General features: G+C 44.6%; 1 protein-coding gene across 1 annotated transcript in view; it reads right to left on the bottom strand.

The window, feature by feature from the left end:
• Nucleotides 1-544: 544 nt before the first annotated feature.
• The window catches only part of tat (tyrosine aminotransferase), a 131,524-nt gene continuing 108,548 nt past the window's right edge, over nt 545-23,520 (bottom strand). Inside the window, exons 9-11 of the mRNA XM_072279081.1 lie at nt 15,425-15,508; nt 15,227-15,325; nt 545-882 (exon numbers count right to left, since the gene is read on the bottom strand). Coding sequence (XP_072135182.1) covers nt 733-882; nt 15,227-15,325; nt 15,425-15,508 — 333 coding nt within the window. The 3' untranslated portion in view covers nt 545-732. The remainder of the gene's footprint in view (nt 883-15,226; nt 15,326-15,424; nt 15,509-23,520) is intronic.

A 23,520-nucleotide genomic window follows, 5' to 3' on the forward strand; every position in this document is an offset into this window, starting at 1 on the left:
GGTTACTTGCAGGTTGAGTCAGTGGCGAAGAAAGCAAATGCAATGTTAGTATTTATTTCAAGAACACTAGAACTTAAAAGCAAGGATGTAACGTTGAGGCTTTATAAAGCACTGGTGAAACCTCACTTGGAGTATTGTGAGAAATTTTGGGCTGTTTATCTCATAAAGGATGTGCTGACATTGGAGAGGGTTCAAAGGAGGTTCACAAAAATGATTCCCATATTAAAAGGCTTGTCATATGAGGAGTAACACACATAAAAGTTGCTGGTGAACACAGCAGGCCAGGCAGCATCTCTAGGAAGAGGTGCAGTTGACGTTTCAGGCCGAGACCCTTTGTCAGGTCCTTTGTCAGACTCGATGGGCCAATTCTGCTCCTATATCTTATGGTCTTATGGTTTTTTTGCTTTTTGAACAGTTGCTCCAGCACAGAAGGGAGTTTTTCTGAACAGCTTCAGGAGCAATTATATACTATGAATTAAATGTGACATTATTAATACTGTCAGTTGAGAACCGACAACTGGATCCAAGTGTTGGAAATGATCTCAAACAAGTAACAAGTGCCAGTTCACCTCTAGGTTACCCCATATCCTACAGATTAAATTCCATGCGAATTACTGTGCATAAATAATAAATTAAACTTTGTACAATAATTTATAAATTACATTAGGATTGAATTAAATAGTTAAAACTGAAGCACAGGCCATCATTTAATAGGATCCAGTGAACACGGCATCACTTATCACCTTCAGCATCGGGTGAACTGTAATGTTCTTGTGGCTGGAAATGTTCCTCACAGAACTCACGGATGCGGTTACACGCTTCCGACATCAAGTCTTCAGGAACAGTCACAACCAGTCTGAAGTAGTTTGGATACTCAAAGCACTACAGATGGAAGATGAGAAGTTAAACATTCCAATTAAATCTTCCTGTTGTTGCCGGAATAAATGAAAGAGATCATCATCGTTCCCAATTGTTTCTAATGTATCAGAAGATGATGATGATGCAGATATTAGAGAAATCTGAGGAAAGTCAACCCATACTATTCTAAAATTGTTGCTGTCAGCAGCCTTTCCAGGTGCAATACACCAGACAAATTCCTGGATAAGGTAATTGGATAATGGACTATTATCTAAATGGGGAGAAAATTCAAACATCAGGGATGCAAAGGTAATTAGGAGTCCTCTTGCAAAACCCCCAGAAGATTAATTCACAGGTTGAGTCTGTGGTAAAGAAAGTAAATGCAATGGTGGCATTTATTTCAAGGGGAATAGACTACAAAAACAAGGAGATAATGCTGAAGCTTTATAAGACTCTAGTCAGACTGCACTTGGAGTATTGTCAACAGTTTTGGGTCCCTTATCTCAGAAAGGGTGTGTTGTCATTGGAGAGAGTCCAGAGGAGGTTCACAAGGATGATTCCAGGAATGAAGGGGTGAATATATGGGGAGCGTTTGGCAGCTTTGACCCTGTACTCACTGGAATTTAGAAGACTGCAGGCAGATTTCATTGAAGCCTACTGAATGTTGAAAGGACTAGATAAGGTGGATGTGGAGAGGATATTTCCTCTGGAGGGGCAACCTTTTAGAAAAGAAGTAAGGAGGAATTTTTTTAGCCAAAGAGAAACATAGAAACATAGCACAATACAGGCCCTTCAGTCCACAAAGCAGTGCCGAACATGTCCTCACCTTAGAAATTACCTACATAGCCCTCTATTTTTCTGAGCTCCATGTACCTATCCAGAAGTCTCTAAAAAGACCCTATCATATCTGCCTCCACCACTGTCTCCAGCAGCCCATTCCATGCACTCATGACTCTCTGCGTAAGAAACTTACCCGATATCGCCTCTGTACCTGCTTCCAAGCACATTAAATCTGTGCCCTCTCGAGAAAGCCTCTGACTACCTAACCGATCAATGCCTCTGACTATCCACACGATCAATGCCTCTCATTATCTTATACATCTCTGCCGGGTCACCTCTCATCCTCCATCGCACCAAGGCGAAAAGACCAAGTTCACTCAACCTATTCTCGTAAGACATGCTCCCCAATCCAGGCAACATCCTTGTAAATCTCCTCTGCACCCTTTCTATAGTTTCCACATCCTTCTTGTAGTGAGGCGACCAGAACTGAGCACAATACTCCAGGTGGGGTCTGAACAGGGTCCGATATAGCTGCAATATTACCGCTCAGCTCTTAAACTAAATCCCATGATTGATGAAGGCCAATGCACCGTATGCCTTCTTGACCACAGAGTCAACCTGCGCAGCAGCTTTGAGTGTCCACTGGACTCGAACCCTAAGGTCCCTCTGATCCTCCACACTGCCACGAGTCTTACCATTAATACCATATTCTGCCATCATATTTGACCTACCAAAATGAACCACAAAACACTTATCTATGTTGAACTCCATCTGCCACTTCTCAGCCCAGTTTTGCACCTTATCAATATCTTGCTGTAACCTCTGAAAGCCCTCCACACTATCCACAACACCCCCAACCTTTGTGTCATCAGCAAATTTACTCACCCACCATCCACTTCCTCATTCAGGACATTTATAAAAACCATGAAGAGCAGGGGTCCCAGAACAGATCCCTGAAGTTCACTGTCCTCTATGCAGAATATGACTTGTCTACAACCACACTTTCCCTTCTGTGGGCAAGCCAGTTCTGGGTCCACAAAGCAATGACCCCGTGGATCCCATGCCTCCTTACTTTCTCAATAAGCCTTGCATGGGGTACCTCATCAAATACCTTACTGAAATCCATATACACTACATCTACTGCTCGATCTTCATCAATGTGTTTAGTCATATCCTCAAAAAACTCAATCAGGCTTGTAAGGCACGACCTGCCTTTGACAAAGCCATGCTGACCATTCCTAATCATACTATGCCTCTCCAAATGTTCATAAATCCTGCCTCTCAGGATCTTCTCCATCAACTTGCCAACCACTGCAGTAAAACTCACTGGTCTATAATTTCCTGGGCTATCTCTACTCCCGTTCTGAATAAGGGAGCATCCGCAACCCTCCAATCCTCCAGAGCCTCTCCAGCCCCCATTGATGATCTAAAGTTCATCGCCAGAGGCTCAGCAATCTCCTCTGTCACCTCCCACAGTAGCTTGGGGTACATCCCGTCCGGTCTCGGTGATTTATCCAACTTGATGCTTTCCAAAAGCTCCAGCACATCCTCTTCCTTAATATCTACATGTGCAAGCTTTTCAGTCCGCTGCAAATCATCCCTACATTCGCCAAGGTCCTTTTCTGTAGTGAATATTGAAGCAAGTATTCATTAAGTACCTCTGCTATCTCCTCCGGTTCCATACACATTTTTCCACTGTCACACTTGCTTGGTCCTATTCTCTTACATCTTATCCTCTTGCTCTTCACATACTTGTAGAATGCCTTGGGGCTTTCCTTAATCCTGTATGTCAAGGCCTTCTCATGGCCCCTTCTGGCTCTCCCAATTTCATTCTTAAGCTCCCTCCTGCTAGCATTATAATCTTCTACATCTCTATCATTACCTAGTTTTTTGAACCTTTCGTAAGCTCTTCTTTTCTTGTTGACTAGATTTACAGCAGCCTTTGTCCACCACGGTTCCTGTACCCTACGATCCTTCCCCTGTCTCATTGGAATGTACCTATGCAGAACTCCATGCAAATATCCCCTGAACATTTGCCACGTTTCTTCTGTATGTTTCCCAGAGAACATCTGTTTCCAGTTTATACTTCCAAGTTCCTACCTGATAGCCTCATATTTCCCTTACTCCAATTAAACGCTTTCCTAACTTGTCTGTTCCAATCCCTTTCCAATGCTATGGTGAAGGAGATAGAATTGTGATCACTGTCTCCAAGATGCTCTCCCACTGGGAGACCTGACACCTGACCAGGTTCATTTCCCAATACCAGATCAAGTACAGCCTCTCCTCTTGTAGGCTTATCTACATATTGTGTCAAGAAACCTTCCTAAACACACCTAATAAACTCCACCCCATCTAAACCTCTTGCCCTAGGGAGATGCCAATCAATATTTGGGAAATTAAAATCTCCCACCACAACAACCCTGTTATTATTACACCTTTCCAGAATCTGTCTCCCTATCTGCTCCTCAATGTCCCTGTTAGTATTGGGTGGTCTATAAAAAACACCTAGTAAAGTTATTGATCCCTTCCTGTTCCACCCACAGGGACTGCATAGACGATCCCTCTACGACTTCCTCCTTTCCCGAAGCCGTGACACTATCTCTGATCAACAGTGCCACACCCCGACCTCTTTTGCCTCCCTCCCTGTCCTTTCTGAAACATCTAAAGCCTGGCTCTCGAAGTAACCATTCCTGTCCCTGAGCCATCCAAGTCTCTGTAATGGCCACAACATCATAGCCTCAAGTACGGATCCATGCTCTAAGCTCATCTGCTTTCTTCATAATACTCCTTGCATTAAAATAGACACATCGCAAACTATCGGTCTGAATGCATCCCTTCCCTATCATCTGCCTATCCTCCCTCTCTCATTGTCTCCGAGCTTTCTCTATTTATGAGCCAATTGCCTCTTCCTCCGTCTCTTCAGTTCAGTTCCCACCCCCAGCAATGCTAGTTTAAACTCTCTCCAATAGCCTTTGCAAACCTCCCCACCAGGATATTGGTCCCCCTGGGATTCAAGTGCAACCTGTCCTTTTTGTACAGGTCATGCCTGCCCCAAAAGAGTCCCAATGATTCAGAAATCTGAATCCCTGCCCCTGCCCCAATCTCTCAGCCACACATATATCCTCCACCTCATACTATTCCTATACTCACTGTCACGTGGCACAGACAGTAATCCCGAGATTACTACCTTTGAGGTCTTGCTTCTCAACTTCCTTCCTAACTGCCTGCAGTCTGATTTCAGGACCTTTCGATATAATTTCCCATGGTAGGGGAGTCTGGGACAAGACGGCACAACTTCAGGATTGAAGGACGACCATTTAGAACAGAAATGCACAGAAATTACTTTAGACAGAGGGTGGTATGGGGAGAAGGCAGGGGAGTGGGGGTGCTGGAAGAATTGGATCAGCCCATGATTGACTGGCAGAGCAGACTTGATGGGCCGAAAGGCCTACTTCTGCTCCCATATCTTATGGACTTATGGTCTTACTTATAACGTGTATCCTTGGACATTAAGCTCCCAGCTGTAATCTTCTTTCAGCCTTGATTCAGTGATGCCTACAACATTATACATGCGAATCTGCAACTTCATTGCAATTTTATCTACCATATCTTGAATGCAGCGAGCATTCAAAATCAACAGCTTCAGCCTTTATTCACCCTTTTCGATGTTGTCCACCTTTTATATTGCAGCTCATCCCTTTCAACAAATCTTATCTCTACATATTGCCTCTGTTTGTAAACCACCTACCTCATCTTCAGCACTACTATCCGCCTTTCCCATGGTATTTGATGCATTGAAATACAGGCAGCCCAGCACACTAGTCACACAATGCTCTACCTTTTGATTCCTAACTGTGTCTGAGGTCTTACCAACACCTCCCTCCACATCCTCTCCATTAACTGTTCTGGCACTCCAGTTCCCATCCTCCTGCAACTCTAGTTTAAACCCCACCATGCAGCATTAACCAGAAAAAGTGGCTCACCTGAGGACTGGGAGAAATTCAGAGTCCAGCAGAGGAGGACAAAGGGCTTAATTAGGAAGGGGAAAAAAGATTATGAGAGAAAACTGGCAGGGAACATAAAAACTGACTGTAAAAGCTTTTATAGATCTGTGAAAAGAAAAAGATTGGTTAAGACAAATGTAAGTTTCCTACAGACAGAAACAGGAGAATTGATTACGAGGAGCAAGGGCATGGCAGACCAACTGAATAACTACTTTGGTTCCGTCTTCACTAAGGAGGACATAAATAATCTTCCACAAATAGTAGGGGACAGAGGGTCTAGTGAGATGGAGGAACTGAGGGAAATACATGTTAGTAGGGAAGTGGTGTTAGGTAAATTGAAGGGATTAAAGGCAGATAAATCCCCAGGGCCAGATGGTCTGCATCCCAGAGTGCTTAAGGAAGTAGCTCAAGAAATAGTGGATGCATTAGTGATAATTTTTCAAAACTCTTTAGATTCTGGACTCGTTCCTGAGGATTGGAGGGTGGCTAATGTAACCCCACTTTTTAAAAAAGGAGGGAGAGAGAAACCAGGGAACTATAGACAGGTTATCCTAACATCGGTGGTGGGGAAACTGCTAGAGTCAGTTATCAAAGATGTAATAACAGCACATTTGGAAAGCGGTGAAATCATCGGACAAAGTCAGCATGGATTTGTGAAAGGGAAATCATGTCTGACGAATCTCATAGAATTTTTTGAGGATGTAACTAGTAGAGTGGATAGGGGATAACTAGTGGATGTGGTATATTTGGATTTTCAAAAGGCTTTTGACAAGGTCCCACACAGGAGATTAGTGTGCAAACTTAAAGCACACGGTATTGGGGGTAAGGTATTGATCTGGATAGAGAATTGGTTGGCAGACAGGAAGCAAAGAGTGGGAATAAACGGGACCTTTTCAGAATGGCAGGCAGTGACAAGTGGGGTACCGCAAGGCTCAGTGCTGGGACCCCAGTTGTTTACAATATATATTATTGACTTAGATGAGGGAATTAATTGCAGCATCTCCAAGTTTGCGGATGACACGAAGCTGGGCGGCAGTGTTAGCTGTGAGGAGGATGCTAAGAGGATGCAGGGTGACTTGGATAGGTTAGGTGAATGGGCAAATTCATGGCAGATGCAATTTAATGTGGATAAATGTGAGGTTATCCACTTTGGTGGCAAAAACGAGAAAACAGATTATTATCTGAATGGTGGCCGATTAGGAAAAGGGGAGGTGCAACAAGACCTGGGTGTCATTATACACCAGTCATTGAAAGTGGGCATGCAGGTACAGCAGGCGGTGAAAAAGGCGAATGGTATGCTGGCATTCATAGCAAGAGGATTCGAGTACAGGAGCAGGGAGATACTACTGCATTTGTACAAGGCCTTGGTGAGACCACACCTGGAGTATTGTGTGCAGTTTTGGTCCCCTAATCTGAGGAAAGACATCCTTGCCATAGAGGGAGTGCAAAGAAGGTTCACCAGATTGATTTCTGGGATGGCAGGACTTTCATATGATGAAAGACTGGATCGACTAGGCTTATACTTATTGGAATTTAGAAGATTGAAGGGGGATCTTATTGAAACGTATAAAATCCTAAAGGGATTGGACAGGCTAGATGCAGGAAGATTGTTCCCGATGTTGGGGAAGTCCAGAACGAGGGGTCACAGTTTGAGGATTAAGGGGAAGCCTTTTAGGACCGAGATTAGGAAAAACTTCTTCACACAGAGAGTGGTGAATCTGAGGAATTCTCTGCTACAGGAAACAGTTGAGGCCAGTTCATTGGTTATATTTAAGAGGGAGTTAGATATGGCCCTTGTGGCTATGGGGATCAGTGGGTATGGAGGGAAGGCTGGTACAGGATTCTGAGATGGATGTTCAGCCATGATCATACTGAATGGCGGTGCAGGCTTGAAGGGCTGAATGGCCTACTCCTGCACCTATTTTTCTATGTTTCTATTAACAAACTTTCCTGCTAGGATATTAATCCCCCTCCAGTTCAGGTGCAAGCTGTCTATTCTGTATAGATTCCACCTTCCCTGGAAAAGAGCCCAATGATCCAAAAATTGAATGCCCTCCCTCCTGCACCAACTCCTTAGCCATGTATTAAACTGTATAATCTTCCGAGTTCTGGCCTCACTAGCACATGGCATGGGTAGCAATCCTGAGGTCACTACCCTGGAGGTCCTGCCCTTTAACAAAGCACCTGACTCCATGAACTCCCTTTGCAGAACCTTGTCACTCATCCTCCAAATGTGTTTGGTACCTGCATGGACCACAACTTCTGGCTGTTCACCCTCCTACTTAAGAATGCTGATCACTCGATCCAAGATATGCTGGACCCTGGCACCCAGGAGGCAACATACCATCCAGGAATCTTGTTCTCACCCACAGAACCTCCTGTCCATTCCTAACTAACAAATCCCCTATCACCCCAACATGCCTCTACTCCCTCTTCCTTTGTGAGTTACAGAGGCAAACTCAGTGCCAGAGACTCACTCACTGCGACTTTCCTCTGTTAGGTCATCCTCCCCTCCCCTCCCCCCCCCACCCCGACAGTATCCAAAGTGATATTCATGTTGCTGGGGGGATAACCACCGGGGTAGTCTGCACTGGCTCCTTAAGCCCTTTCCCCTTGCTGACTGTTACCTTGTTTCCTGTGTCCTGCACCTTGAGTGTAACTACCTCTCTCTACCTATCACCCCTTCAGCCTCCTGAGTTCATCCAGTTCCAACTCCAGCTCCTTAACGCGCTTTGTTAGAATCTGCAGCTAGATGCACTTCTTGCAGCCGCAGTTGTCAGGGACACTGGAGTCTCCCAGCCTTCCCACATCGCACAAGAGGAGCATTTCACTATCCTGCCTGTCATCCCTACTGTCCTAGTTGAGCAGATATAAAGAGGAGAAGGAAAAAAAGAAACCTTTTCTTTCCTTTGCTTTCTCTGAGTGATGCTTCTCTTCACTGAAGCCTTGAAGAACTAAAGCCTGAAGTCCACTCAGACGACGGCTGCAATGATGACTGTTGTCCTTGCCCCTACCTTCCTTAATTTGTTCTTACTAATCAATCCCAAATGCTGACTTGCCACTGATCAAAGCTCTACTGTGCAGCTACGAACTACTCCTGCCTTTTATCCTTGGACAGTGAACCTGATTGACGTCCCCTCCTCTCCAAGCTTCCAATGTTCGGATTGGCTGCTCGTCAAAGCTCTACCTCTCTCACAGTAAAGTAATACCAGGTAGGTTAATTAGTATTGTAAATTGTCCCATGATTAGGTTAGGGTTAATCACGGTGTGGGGCAGCTGAGGCAGCATGGCTTGAAGGACTGGAAGGACCTACCTTGCACTGTATCACTAAATAAATAAATACATAAAGATTGGCTGACTGGCACCATGCCAGAGTCCAGTGATTTTTGAAAGATCATTACTAATGCCTCCACAATCTCTACCGCTCTTTCAGAACCCTAGGGTGCAGTTCAGCCGGAGCACCTTCTCCCTTGTAGTAGTTACTGCACTCACTTCTCTTCCCTCACACCCTTCAACATCTGGTACACTGCTAGTGTCTTCCACAGTGAAGAAGCAAGGATGTAATACAGAGACAAGGATGTAATGCTGAGGCTTTATAACGCACCGGTCAGACCACACTTGGGAGTATTGTGAGCAATTATGCATCCCTTATCTCAGAAAAGATGTGCTGGCATTGGAGAGGGTCGAGAAGCATTTCAGGAGAATGATCTCTGAATGAAACAGTTGATGCATGAGGAGGGCTTGATGGCTCTGGGTTGATAGTCACTTGAATCAGGAGGGATCTCATTGAAACCTGTTAAATATTGAAAGGCCTAGAAAGAGTGGATGTGGAGAGGATGCTTCCTATATTGGTGGAAGCTCGGACCAGAGGGCACAGACCTTTAGAACAGAGATTACAGGGAATTTCTTTCAACAGAGAGTGGTGAATCTGTAAATCAATGGCGTAGACAGCTGTGGAGGCCAAGTCCTTGGGTGTATGTAGAGCAGAGAGTGACAGGCTCTTGATTAGTAAGGGTGTCAAAAGTTGCAGGAGAATGGGGTTGAGAGGGTTAATAAATCAACCAAGATGGAATCGCAGATCAGTCTCAATGGGCCAAATGGCCTAATTCTGCTCCTATGTCTTGTGGTTTTATGGGTGAGAAATCTCTGGGATTCTCTGCAGAGGGTGGTAGAAGCTGTATTACTGGCCATATTATAAGGAAAGGGTAGATCAGAGTGACACAGTAAAGAAAGAGACATTTCAGCTCAATTCATCCATGCTGACCTGAGATAGGCTTATTTGTCTAAATTTAGGCCATATCCCTCTAAATCCTTCCATCGACAAACTTGACTGAATGTCCTTTAAGCATCATAATTGTACCCACCTCTAGCACTTTCTCTGGCAACTTATGCCATCGATTCTCCACTCTCTGTGAAAAACATACCATTCAGGTGCCCTCCAAATTTTTCCCCATTACCTTAAACTAATGGTGGTCTAGTTTTAAGACTTATCTACTTTGGCAAAAAAACTTCATCCATCCGATTTACTTATGTCTCTCATGATTTTATATAACTCCAGACATCAGCTCTCAGCCTACTTTGGTCCAGAGAAAATGGTCCCAGCCCATCCTATTTCTCCTTATAAGCTTTGGGTCTGTTTTCACTGGAAGTTAGAAGAATGTGGGGCAATCTCATTGAAACCTACCAAATGTTGAAAGGACTAGGTAGGGTGGATGTGGAGAGGATGTTTCCTATGGTGGGGGTGTCCAGAACTAGAGGTCACAGCCTCGAAATTGAGGGGTGACCTTTTAGAACGGAGGTAAGGAGGACTTTTTTTAGCCAGAGAGTAGTGAATGCTCTGCCAAAGACTGCAATGGTGGCCAAGTCTGTGGGTATATTTAAGGCAGAATTTGATTTGTTCCTGATCAGTCAAGGCATGAAAGGATATGGCGAGAAAGCAAGTGTATGGGGTTGAGTGGGATCTGTGATCAGCCATGATGGAATGGAGGAACAGACTCACTGGGCTGATTGGACTGATTCTGCTCCTATATCTTATGGTCTTATAGTGTTGCTACTCCACCCTGAGGGTGGCCTCAACTTAGCACATGAGGAGTCCACAGACCAACACGTAGGAATGGGAATCGTAATCAAAATGTTAGGCTAATGGGAAGACCCCTGTGGCGGATGGTGCAGAGGTGCTTAACAAAGCGGTCCCCAAATTTATGACAGGTCTCACCAGTGTAGTTGACACCCCACCAGGAGCACCAGACACAATAGACAACTCCAGCACATTCACGGATGAAGTGTTGCCTCACCTGGACGGGCTGCCTGAGGCCCTGAATGGAGATCAGGGAGGAGGTGTATTAGGCCGATATTTGCTGGGAGGGAGGTTACTGGGGAGGTCGATTGGACAAGGGAATTAGAAACATAGAAAACCTATAGCACAATACAGGCCCTTCAGCCCACAAAGCTGTGCCGAACATGTCCTTACCTTAGAAATTACCATGGGTAACCCGTAGTCCTCTATTTTCTGAACTCCATGTACCTGTCCAGGAGTCTCTTAAAAGACCCTATCGTATCCGCCTCCACCACCGTCACCAGCAGCCCATCCCACGCACTCACCACTCTATGTAAAAAACTTACCCCTGACATCTCCTCTGTACCTACTTCCAAGCACCTTAAAACTATGCCCTCTCGTGCTAGCCATTTCAGCCCTGGGAAAAAGCCTCTGACTATCCACACGATAAATGCCTCTCATCATCTTATACACCTCTATCAGGTCACCTCTCATCCTCTGTCACTCCAAGGAGAAAAGGCCAACTTCACTCAACCTATTCTCATAAGGCATGCTCCTCAATCCAGGCAACATCCTTGTAAATCTCCTCTGCACCCTCTCTATGGTTTCCACATCCCTCCTGTAGTGAGGTGACCAGACTGAGCACAATACTCCAAGTGGGGTCTGACCAGGGTCCTATATAGCTGCAACATTACTTCTTGGCTCTTAAACTCAATCCCACGATCGATGAAGGCCAATGCACTGTATGCTTTCTTAAGCACAGAGTCAACCTGCGCAGCAGCTTTGAGTGTCCTACGGATTTGGACCCCAAGATCCCTCTGATCCTCTACACTGCCAAGAGTCTTACCATTAATACTATATTCTGCCATCATATTTGACCTACCAAAATGAACCACTTCACACTTATCTGGGTTGAACTCCATCTGCCACTTCTCAGCCCAGTTTTGCATCCTATCAATGTCCCGTTGTAACCTCTGACAGCCCTCCACACTATCCACAACACCCCCAACCTTTGTGTCATCAGCAAATTTACTAACCCATCCTTCCACTTCCTCATTCAGGTCATTTATAAAAATCACGAAGAGTAGGGGTCGCAGAATGTGATCTGTCTACAATCACTCTTTGCCTTCTATGGGCAAGCCGGTTCTGGATCAACAAAGCAATGTCCCCTTGGATCCCATGCCTCCTTACTTTCTCAATAAGCCTTGCATGGGGTACCTTATCAAATGCCTTGCTGAAATCCATATACGCTGCATCTACTGCTCTACCTTCATCAATGTGTTTAATCACATCCTCAAAAAATCCAATCAGGCTCGTAAGGTACAACCTGCCTTTGACAAAGCCATGCTGACTATTCCTAATCATACTTTGACTCTCCAAATGTTCATAAATCCTGCCTTTCAGGATCTTCTCCATCAACTTGCGAACCACTGAATTGTGGAAGGTGCAATCCTTGCAGAAAGCGCGGGGGTGTGGGTAAAGATATGTTTAGTGGTCAGGTCCCTTTGGAGATGGTGGAAGTTGCAGAGAATAATATGTTGGATGTGAAGGCTGATGGGGTGGTAGGTAGGACAAGAGGAACTGGTAATAACATATCCTCCTAGCTGACGATCAACACTGGTGCACCTCAGGGGTGTGTGCTTAGCCCACTGTTCTACTCTCTGTATACACAGGACTGTGTGGCTAGGTGTAGCTCAAATACCATCTATAAATTTGCTGATGATACAACCATTGTTGATAGAATCTCAGGTGGTGATGAGAGGGCGTACAGGAGTGAGATATGCCAACTAGTGGAGTGGTGCCACAGCAACAACCTGGCACTCAACGACAGTAAGACAAAAGAACTGATTGTGGACTTCAGGAAGGGTAAGACGAAGGGACCAATCCTCATAGAGGGATGAGAAGTGGAGAGAGTGAGCAGCTTCAAGTTCCTGGGTGTCAAGATCTCTGAGGATCTAAGCTGGTCTGAACATATTGATGCAGTTATAAAGAAGGCAAGACAGCCGCTCTACTTCATTAGGAGTTTGAAGAAGTTTGGCATGTCAACAAATACAGTCAAAAACTTCTATAGTTGTACCGTGGAGAGCATTCTGACAGGCTGCATCACTGTCTGGTATGGAGGGGCTACTGCACAGGACTGAAAGAAGCTGCAGAAGGTTGTAAATCTAGTCAGCTCCATCTTGGGTACTAGCCTATAATGTACTCAGGTCATCTTAGGGAGCGGAGTCTCAGAAAGGCAGTGTCCATTATTAAGGACCTCCAGCACCCAGGGCATGCCCTTTTCTCACTGATACCATCAGGTAGGAGATACAGAAGCCTGAAGGCACACACTCAGCGATTCGGGAACAGCTTCTTCCCCTCTGACCTCCAATTCCTAAATGGACATTGAATCTTTGGACACTACCTCACTTTTTTTAAATATATGGTATTTCTGTTTTTGTACATTTTTAAAAATCTATTCAATATATGTAATTGATTTACTTGTTTATTTCTTATTATTTTTAAAATTTTATTTGTTAATTTTTTTTCTCTGCTAAATTATGTATTGTATTGAACTGCTGCTGCTAAGTTAACAAATTTCACGTCACGTGCCAGTGATAATAAACCTGATTCTGAACTTTATCTTTTCTGAGCTAGCAGTAAAGTCAAGACTTATACAGGACGGAAAATGGCCTTTCCATACAATATTCCATGTCAACTAAGATGTACATATAGGCTAGTCCCATTTGTCTGCATTGGCCGATAGAGCATAGAACATAGAAAATCTACAGCACATTACAGGCCCTTTGGCCCACAATGTTGTGCTGACTATGTAACCTACTCTAGAAGCTGCCTAGAATTTCCCTACCACGTAGCCCTTTATTTTTCTAAGCGCCATGTACCTATCTAAGAGTCTCTTGAAATACCCTATTGCACCCACCTCTACCACCTTCGCTGGCAGTGCATTCCATGCACCCACCACTCTGTGTGAAAAACTTACCCCTGACATTTCCTCTGTACCTACTTCCAAGCACCTTAAAACTATGTCCCCTTGTATTAGCCATCTCTGCCCTGGAGAAAAGCCTATGGCTATCCACACGATCAATGCCTCTCATCATTTTATACACCTCTGCCAGGTCACTTCTCATCCTCCTTCACCCAAGGAGAAAAGGCCAAGTTCACTCCACCTTTTCTCATTTGGCATGTTCTCCAATCCAGGCAACATCCTTGTAAATCTCCCCGGCACCCTCTCTACAGCATCCACATACTTCCTGTAATGAGTGACCAGAACTAAACACAGTACTTCAAGTGGGGTATCACCAAGGTCTTATATACTTTAACATTATCTCTCAGTTCTTGAACTCAATCCCCCATTTGATGAATGCCAACACACCATATGCCTTCTTAACAATACTGTCAACCTGCGCAGTAGCTTTGAGTGTCCTACGGACATGGACCCCAAGATCTCGCTGATCCTCCACACTGCCAAGAGTCTTACCATTAATATTATATTCTGTCTTCAAATTTTACCCACCAAAATGAACCACTTCACACTTATCTGGCACTGCTGGCAACAGTGGTGGAGGCGGATACATAGGGTCATAGACTGTTAGATGGGTACATGCAGCTTAGGAAAATAGAGGGCTATGCAATATGATGTCTCATCTCCTGTACTCAGTTCTCTGACTGATGAAGGCAATGTGCCAAACATCTTCATCATCTCCCTATCTACCTATATCGCCACTCTCTGGCAATTATGTATCTGTACCCCTAGGTTCTGTGTTATAATGGGCCCTACGATTTACTGTGTAACTCTTTCCCTGGTTTGACTTCCTGAAATGCATCACTTTGCAGTTATCAGGAGCTAAATTCTATCTGCACTTTTGAAAGATTGGGGAGTTAAGGGTGGTGGGGAACTGGTTTGAAGAGGAGTTGAGTAGATCAACCATGATCACTGAATAGCACTTATGGAGGGACCAGTTGGATGCCACCTTTTTCCACGGTCCTCCTTTGCTATAAATTTCTCATTCCCCATTACATTTGAAATCTAATACCTGGCTAACTGGAAGCTCAAGAGACTACCAGTAGATGATGTCAGAAAGTTGAAAGCATAGACACAGGGCCTTCATCCCATATGTTCATATGGACTATTATGCCTGCCTGCACTAATTCCTCGTCTTTCTCATTCAAGTACTTGTCCAAATGCCTTCTAAATGTTGTTGCTGTCCCTGATTCCACTATCTTCTCTGGCAATTCATTTCAGGTACCAGCCTCACTGCTATATTAGCTTATTTACTAAATTTGGAGTCAGTACATGAAAATGATTTACCGTGGCAGGAAGGCAAAAAACTGATTGCTCCATAATCAAACGTTCTGTGAAGTCAATGTCACTTCTGAATTCAGGAAAATTATCTATGTCAACACCAACCTAGAAACAGAGCAAAGAATGAAAGAGGTTGAATTCATTGGGCAATGTAGAAATGAAGGTTTAATATGTCTGCTTGATACAGAAATTGATCCAACTCACCATCATGTACATCGTCCCACAGGGTTTGATTGGCCTTAAGCCAGGAACCATTGCAAGAGCATTGAAACAAAGGTCAGTATTGGACTGAGGGAAGCAAAGAGAATTATTCCCACTTGAATAAACATCCAGTCATCATTTCCTTTAAGATAATTTTTTTGCTCATTTGAGAGCAGGTACTGTAAGGGACGTTCAGGCCAAGCCAACATGCTGAATTGCTCACAGATTCCCGTTTCCATTGTGTGAGCTTCCCTTTTCACACCAGTCATCAGGCTGCTCCTGTCAGTGATATGCACTGGCATTATCAATCTACATCTCCCTAGTCTGTTGCCTGTTACTCCACTATCTCCAGATCTATTTCCTTTCATTCATAGAGTCACAGCGTAAACAAAACCAACTCATCCATGCTGATCAAGATGACAGTCTAAGCTTGTCCCTCTGAACCTTTCCTAACCATGTACTTTTGCAAGTGTCTTTTAAATATTGTTATTATACCTGCCTCAGCCAATTCCTCTGGCAGTTCATTCTGTAGATGGTCCACCCTCTGCTCCCAGTTTCCTTTTAAATAAGACCATAAAACCATAAGACATAGAAGGAGAAATCAAATCACAAACAAGAGAAAATCTGCAGATGCTAGAAATCCAAGCAACACCCACAAAATGCTGGATGAACAGGAGGCCAGGCAGCATCTATGGGAAAAAGTATTATTGACATTTCAGACCAAGACCCTTTGGCAGGCCTGGAGAAAAAAAGGATGAGGAGTAGATTTAAAATGTGGGGGAGAGGAGAGAGAAACAAGGTGATGAGTGAAACCGGGAGGGAGAGAGATAAAGTAAAGAGCCGAGAAGTTGATTGGTGAAAGAGATACAGGGCTGGAAAAGGGAGGAGTCTGATAGGAGAGGATAGAAGGCAATGGAAGAAAGAAAAGGAGGGGGGAGCTCTAGAGGGAGGTGATGGGCAGACAAGGAGATAAGGTGAGAGAGGGAAAAGGGGATGGGGAATGGTGACAGAGGGGCATTACTAGAAGTTCAAGAAATCGATGTTCATGCCATCAGTTTAGAGGCTACCCAAACGAACTAGTAGGTGTTGTTCCTCCAACCTGAGTGTGGCCTCATCGTAACAGTAGGGGAGGCTATGGATTGACATATTGGAATGGGAACGGGAAGTGGAATTAAAATGGGTGGCCACTGGGAGATACCGCTTCTTCTGGCGGCAGAGCGTAGGTACTTGGCAAGGTGGTTTGCCAATCTATGTCGGGTCTCACCGATGTACACAAGGCCACACTGGGAGCACTGAACACAGTAAGTGACCCCAACAGACTCACAGGTGAAGTGTATTTAGGGCCCTGGATGGTAGTGAGGGAGGAGGTGTAGGGGCAGGTGTAGCACTTGTTCCACCTGCAAGGATAAGTGCCAGGAGGGAGATAAGTGCGGACGGACAAGGGAATCGCACAGGGAGAATCCCAGCAGAAAGCAGAAAGTGAGGTGGGGGTAGGGGGAGGGAAAGGGAAAATGTGCTTGGTGGTGGAATCCCATTAGAGAAGGTGCAAGTTCCAAAGAATTATGTGCTGGATGTGGAGGCTGGTGAGGTGGTAGGTAAGGACAAGAGGAACCCTATCCCTGGTAGGGTGGTGAGAGGATAGGGTAAGAGCAGACATGTGTGAAATGGAAGAGATGATGTTGAAGGCAGCATTGATGGTGAAAAAAGGGAAGCCTTTTCTTTGAAAATGGATGTCATCTTCTTTGTTCCAGAATGAAAAGCCTCATCCTGAGAGCAGATGCAGTGAAGATGGAGGAATTGAGAGAAGGGAATGGCATTTTTACAAGTAACTGGGTGGGAAGAAGGATAGTCAAGGTAGCTGTGAGAATCCATGGGTTTATAATAGACGTCAGTGGATAAGCTATATCCAGAGACAGGGACAGTGAGATCGAGAAAGAGGAGGAAGATGTCAGAAATGGACCAGGTAAATTTGAAGGCAGGGTGGAAGTTAGAGACAAAGTCGATGAAGTCGACGAACTCTGCATGGGTGCAGGAAGCAGCATCAATTCAGTCATCGATGTAGCATAGGAAAAGTTGGGGAGTGACACCAGTGTAGGATTGGAATATAGACTGTTCCATGTAACAACTGTGACGGGGTCCTGAATTACCCCTATGAATTGTGCTTTTGAAAAGAGAGAGAGAGAGTTGCTCAACACCAGACACCTTGTTAAAAAAGAGAGAAAGACAGAGAGAGAGAGGTAAAGTCTGCTCACAGTTTGTTCATACTTTCTGCAAGGACACTGGCAGCTTCCAAGTTCTTACAGAGAGAGAAGGGAGGAGCTGCTTGATGGACAGCTGGTGTTCAGCACGGTGAGATAAATAGAAGGTCAGTTGTTAGACTTACAGACACATGGTCCTGGACACTGAATGAGCTTTGTTGTGCCCACAGAAAAGGTGGGTTTTGGAGGATCGATCAGGCAGATCGATCAGTGGCTCTCACAGTGTGAAAAGGGTGTGACCGGTGGGGAGTTATTTGTGTGTCCAACTCTCACCTGGGTTGATAATTCCACCACAGAAGAACGGTCCCCTTTGTTGTGGTCACAGTCGGTGACTTCTAAAGGAATTCGGAGGACAACGGGAAGATCAATGGCATCAGCTCACCTGAAGACTTAAATCTCTCCCTCTCTCTCTCTCTCTCCATTACTACTCAACTCAATACCACGAACTGAACTGAATTTTACTCATCATCGTAAGACTATCTATTTACCCCTACACTCGAAGATGCTTGGTTTTCATATATTTCCACACTTACTGATATATAATCATTGCTAACCTGTTTGATATATCTGCATTTATATTACTGTATTACGTAGTTACTAATAAATACCATTAGTTAATAGCGATACTGGACTCCAGAGTGTTTTCCATTTCTGCTGCATCTTTAACCTGTCATGGGGTACGTGACACAACAAAAAGACAGGCATAGCTAGGACCATGCGAGTGCCCGATGTTTCTGCTTGTTCCTGCCCCACTGAATTCATATCTGCATACCTCGACACTCAGTTTTATCCCCCCCCCCCCCCCCGGTTCAGTCTCTTCCTACCTACATCCGTGACACTTCACACACTCGTGATCTGTTTGATGATTTTGAGTTCCCTGGCCCCGAGCATCTTATTTTCACTACGGATGAAGTCAATGAGCTTGGCATGGGTGCAGGAAGCAGCACCAATGCAGTTGTTGCTGTAGTGTAGGAAAAGTGGGGGACGGACACCAGTGTAGGCTTGAAACATAGACTGTTCTCTGTAGCTGACAAAAAGGCAGACATAGGTGGCACCCATGGGAGTGCCCATGGCTGCACCTCTTATTTGATGGAAGTCAGAGGAGACAAAGGAGGAATTATTTAGAGTGAGGACAAGTTGCGCGAGATAAAGGAGAGTGGTGGTGGAGGGGAACTGGTTGGGTCTAGTGTCCAAAAAGAAATGGAGAGCTTTGAGGCCTTCCTGGTGGGGGATGGAGGTGTATAGAGACTGGACATCCATGGTGAAAATAAGATGATGGGGTCCAGAAAACTTGAAATCATTGAAAAAATATCCTTGCCTTCTTTCCACAGGGATCACTTCCTACGCAACTCCCTTGTCCATTTCTCCCTCCCCACTGATATCTCTCCTAGTACTTATCCTTGCAAGTGGAACAAGTGCTACCTGTCACTGCACCTCCTCCCTCACTAACATTCAGGGCCCCAAACCGTCCTTCCAGGTGAAGCGACACTTCACCTGTGAGTCTATTGGGACCCTATACTGCGTCCAGTGATCCCAGTGTGACCTCCTGTATATCGATGAGACCTGATACAGATCGGGAGACCATTTCGCTGAGTATCTATGCTACGCCACTTCCCATTCCCATACGGATATGTCAACCCACGGCCTCCTCTACTGTTGCAAAGAGACCACGCTCAGGTTGGAGGAACAACAACTTATATTCTGTTTAGGTAGCCTCCAACCTGATGCCATGAACATCGATTTCTTGAACTTCCAGTCATTGCCCCACTTCACCATTCTCCATCCCCTTTTCCCTCTTGCACTTTATCTCCATGCCTGCCTATTGAAACCATAGAAACCACAGAAAAACTACAGCCCAGAAACAGGTCTTTTGGCCCTTCTTGGCTGTGCAGAACCATTTTCTGCCTAGTCCCACTGACCTGCACACGGACCATATCCCTCCATACACCTCCCATCCATGTATCTGTCCAATTTATTCTTAAATGTTAAAAAAGAACCTGCATTTACCACCTCGTCTGGCAGCTCATTCCACACTCCCCCCATTCTCTGTGTGAAGAAGCCCCCGCTAATGTTCCCTTTAAACTTTTCCCCCATCACCCTTAACCCATGTCCTCTGGTTTTTTCTCCCCTTGCCTCAGTGGAAAAGCCTGCTTGCATTCATTCTGTCTATACCCATCATAATTTTATATACCTCTATCAAATCTCCCCTCATTCTTCTACGCTCCAGGGAATAAAGTCCTAAACTATTCAACCTTTCTCTGTAACTGAGTTTCTTAAGTCCTGGCAACATCCTTGTAAACCTTCTCTGCACTCTTTCAACCTTATTAATATCCTTCCTGTAATTTGGTGACCAAAACTGAACACAATACTCCAGGTTTGGTCTCACCAATGCCTTATACAACCTCATCATAACATTCCAGCTCTTATACTCAATACTTTGATTAATAAAGGCCATGTACCAAAAGCTCTCTTTATGACCCTATCTACCTGTGACGCCACTTTTAGGGAATTTTGTATCTGTATTCCCAGATCCCTCTGTTCTACTGCACTCCTCAGTGCCTTACCATTTACCCTGTAAGTTCTACCTTGGTTTGTCCTTCCAAAGTGCAATACCTCACACTTGTCTGTATTAAACTCCATCTGACATTTTTCAGCCCATTTTTCCAGCTGGTCCAAATCCCTCTGCAAGCTTTGAAAACCTTTCTCTCTGTCCACTACACCTCCAATCTTTGTATCATCAGCAAATTTGCTGATCCAATTTACCACATTATCATCCAGATCATTGATAAAGATGGCAAATAACAATGGACCCAGCACTGATCCCTGTGGCACACCACTAGCTACAGGCCTCCACTCTGAGAAGCAATCCTCTACTACCACTCTTTGGCTTCTCCCATCGAGCCAATGTCTAATCCAATTTACCACCTTTCAATGTATACCTAGCGACTGAATTTTCCTAACTATCCTCCCATGTGGGACCTTGTCAAAGGCCTTACTGAAGTCCTTGTAGATAATATCCACTGCCTTCTCTTCATCCACTTTCCTGGTAACCTCCTCGAAAAACTCCCAACAGATTGGTCAAACATGACCTACCAAGCACAAAGCCATGTTGACTCTCGCTAATAAGTCCCTGTCTATCCAAATGCTTGTAGATTCTGTCTCTTAGTACTCCCTCCAATAACTTACCCACTACTGACGTCAAACTTACCGGCCTATAATTTCCCAGATTACTTTTAGAGCCTTTTTTAAACAACGGAACAACATGAGCCACTCTCCAATCCTCCGGCACCTCACCCATAGACACCGACATTTTAAATATATCTGCCAGGGCCCCTGCAATTTCAACACTGGTCTCCTTCAGGTCCAAGGGAACACTCTGTCAGGTCCTGGGGATTTATCCACTTTAATTTTCCTCAAGATAGCAAGCACCTCCTCCTTTTCAATCTGTACAGTTTCCATGATCTCACTACTTGTTTCCCTTAATTCCATAGACATCATGCCAGTTTCCTTAGTAAATACAGATGCAAAAAACCCATTTAAGATCTCCCCCATTTCTTTTGGTTCCACACATCGCCGACCACTCTGATCTTCAAGAGGGCCAATTTTATCCCTTACAATCCTTTTGCTCTTAATATACCTGTAAAAACTCCTTGGATTTTCCTTCACTTTGACTGCCAAGGCAATCTCATGTCTTCTTTTAGCCCTCCTGATTTTGTTTTTAAGTATTTTCTTGCACTTTTTATACTCCTCAAGCACCTTATTTACTCCCTGTTTCCTATATATGTCATACAAGTCTCTCTTCTTCTTTATCAGAGTTGCAATATCCCTTGAGAACCAAGGTTCCTTATTCCTATTCAGTTTGCCTTTATTGCTTCCCACTGGTGCTCCTTCCCCCTTTTCTTTTTTCCATGGTCTTCTGTCCTTTCCAGCCCTTTATCTCTTTCACTAATCAACAGCAACCAGCTCTTTACTTCATCCCTGCCCCTGCTGGTTTCACCTATCACCTTGTGCTTCTCTCTCCCCTCCCCCATCTTTTTTACTCCGATCCTGCTGAAGGGTCTTGGCCTGAAACGTCGACTTTACTCTTTTCCATAAATGTTGCCAGACAGAGGAGGAGACACAGACCATTTGGCCCATTGGGTCTGCTCTACTATTTCATCATGGCTGATCCATTTTCCCTCTCAAACAAATCTCTTGCCTTCTCCCCACATCCCTTCATGCCCTGACCAATCAATAATCCATCAACCTCTGCCTTAAATATACATGCAGACTTAGCCTGCACAGCTGCCCGTGGCAGTGAATTCCACAGATTCACCATTCTCTGGCTGAAGAAGTTCTTTCTCATCTCTGTTCTAAAAGGACACTGATCTATTCTGAGGCTGTGTCCATAAGACCATAGCACCATAAGATACAGGAGCAGAAGTAGGCCATTCAGCCCATCGAGTCTGCTCTGCCATTCAATCATGGGCTGATCCAATTCTTACAGTCTTCCCCACTTCCCTGCTTTCACCCTATACCCTTTGATGTCCTGGCTAATCAAGAACCTATCTATCTTTGCTTAAATACACCCAGTGACTTGGCCTCCACACCTGCTCGTGGCAACAAATTTCACAGATTTACCACCCTTTGACTAAAGTAATTTCTCCGCATCTCAGTTCTAAAAGGACATCCTTCAATCCTGAAGTCATGCCCTCTTGTCCTAGAATCCCCTACCATGGGAAATAACTTTGCCATATCTAATCTGTTCAGGCTTTTTAACATTCTGAGTGTTTCTGTGAGATCACCCCTCATTCTCCTGAGCTCCAGGGAATACAGCCCAAGAGTTGCCAGATATTCCTCGTATGGTAACCCTTTCATTCCTGGAATTATTCTCATGAATCTCCTCTGAACCCTCTCCCATGTCAGTATATCCTTTCTAAATAAATAAGGAGCCCAAAACTCCACACAATACTCCAAGTGTGGTCTTACGAGTACCTTATAGAGCCTCAACAGCACATTCCTCCTCTTATATTCTATACCTCTAGAAATGAATGCCAACATTGTATTCGCCTTCTTCACAACCGACTCAACCTGGAGGTTAACCTTTAGGGTATCTTGCACAAGGACTACCATTGTATCTCTGCATTTTGAATTCTCTTCCCATCTAAATAATAGTCTGCCTGTTTATTTCTTCCACCAAAGTGCATGACCATACACTTTCCAACATTGTATTTCATTTGCCACTTCTTTGCCCATTCCCCTAAACTATCAAAGTATCTCTGCAGGCTCTCTGTTTCCTCAACACTACCCGCTCCTCCACCTATCTTTGTATCATCAGCAAATTTAGCCATAAATCCATTAATACCGTAGTCCAAATCACTGACATACATTGTAAAAAGCAGCGGTCCCAACACCGACCCCTGTGGAACTCCAGTGGTAACCGGCAGCCAACCAGAATAGGATCCCTTTACTCCCACCCTTTGTTTTCTGCCGACCAGCCAATGCTCTACCCACACTAATAACTTCTGTAATTTCTTGGGCTCATCTTGCTAACCAGCCTCATGTGCAGCACCTTGTCAAAGGCCTTCTGAAAATCCAAGTACACCATGTCTACTGCATCTCCTTTGTCTACCCTGCTTCTATTTTCCTCAAAGAATTGCAGTAGGTTTGTCAGGCAGGATTCTCCTTTCAAGAAACCATGCTGGCTTTGGCCTATCTTGTCATGTGCCTCCAGGTACTGTAATCTCATCCCTAACAATCAATTCCAACAACTTGTTGGACATGTGGCCAAGTGGTTAAGGCATTCGTCTAGTGACCTCAAGGTCGCTAGTTCGAGCCTCAGCTGTGGCAGCGAGTTTGTGC

This window comes from Mobula birostris, chromosome 15 (genome assembly GCF_030028105.1).
Source record: "Mobula birostris isolate sMobBir1 chromosome 15, sMobBir1.hap1, whole genome shotgun sequence".
NCBI lineage: Eukaryota > Metazoa > Chordata > Chondrichthyes > Myliobatiformes > Myliobatidae > Mobula > Mobula birostris.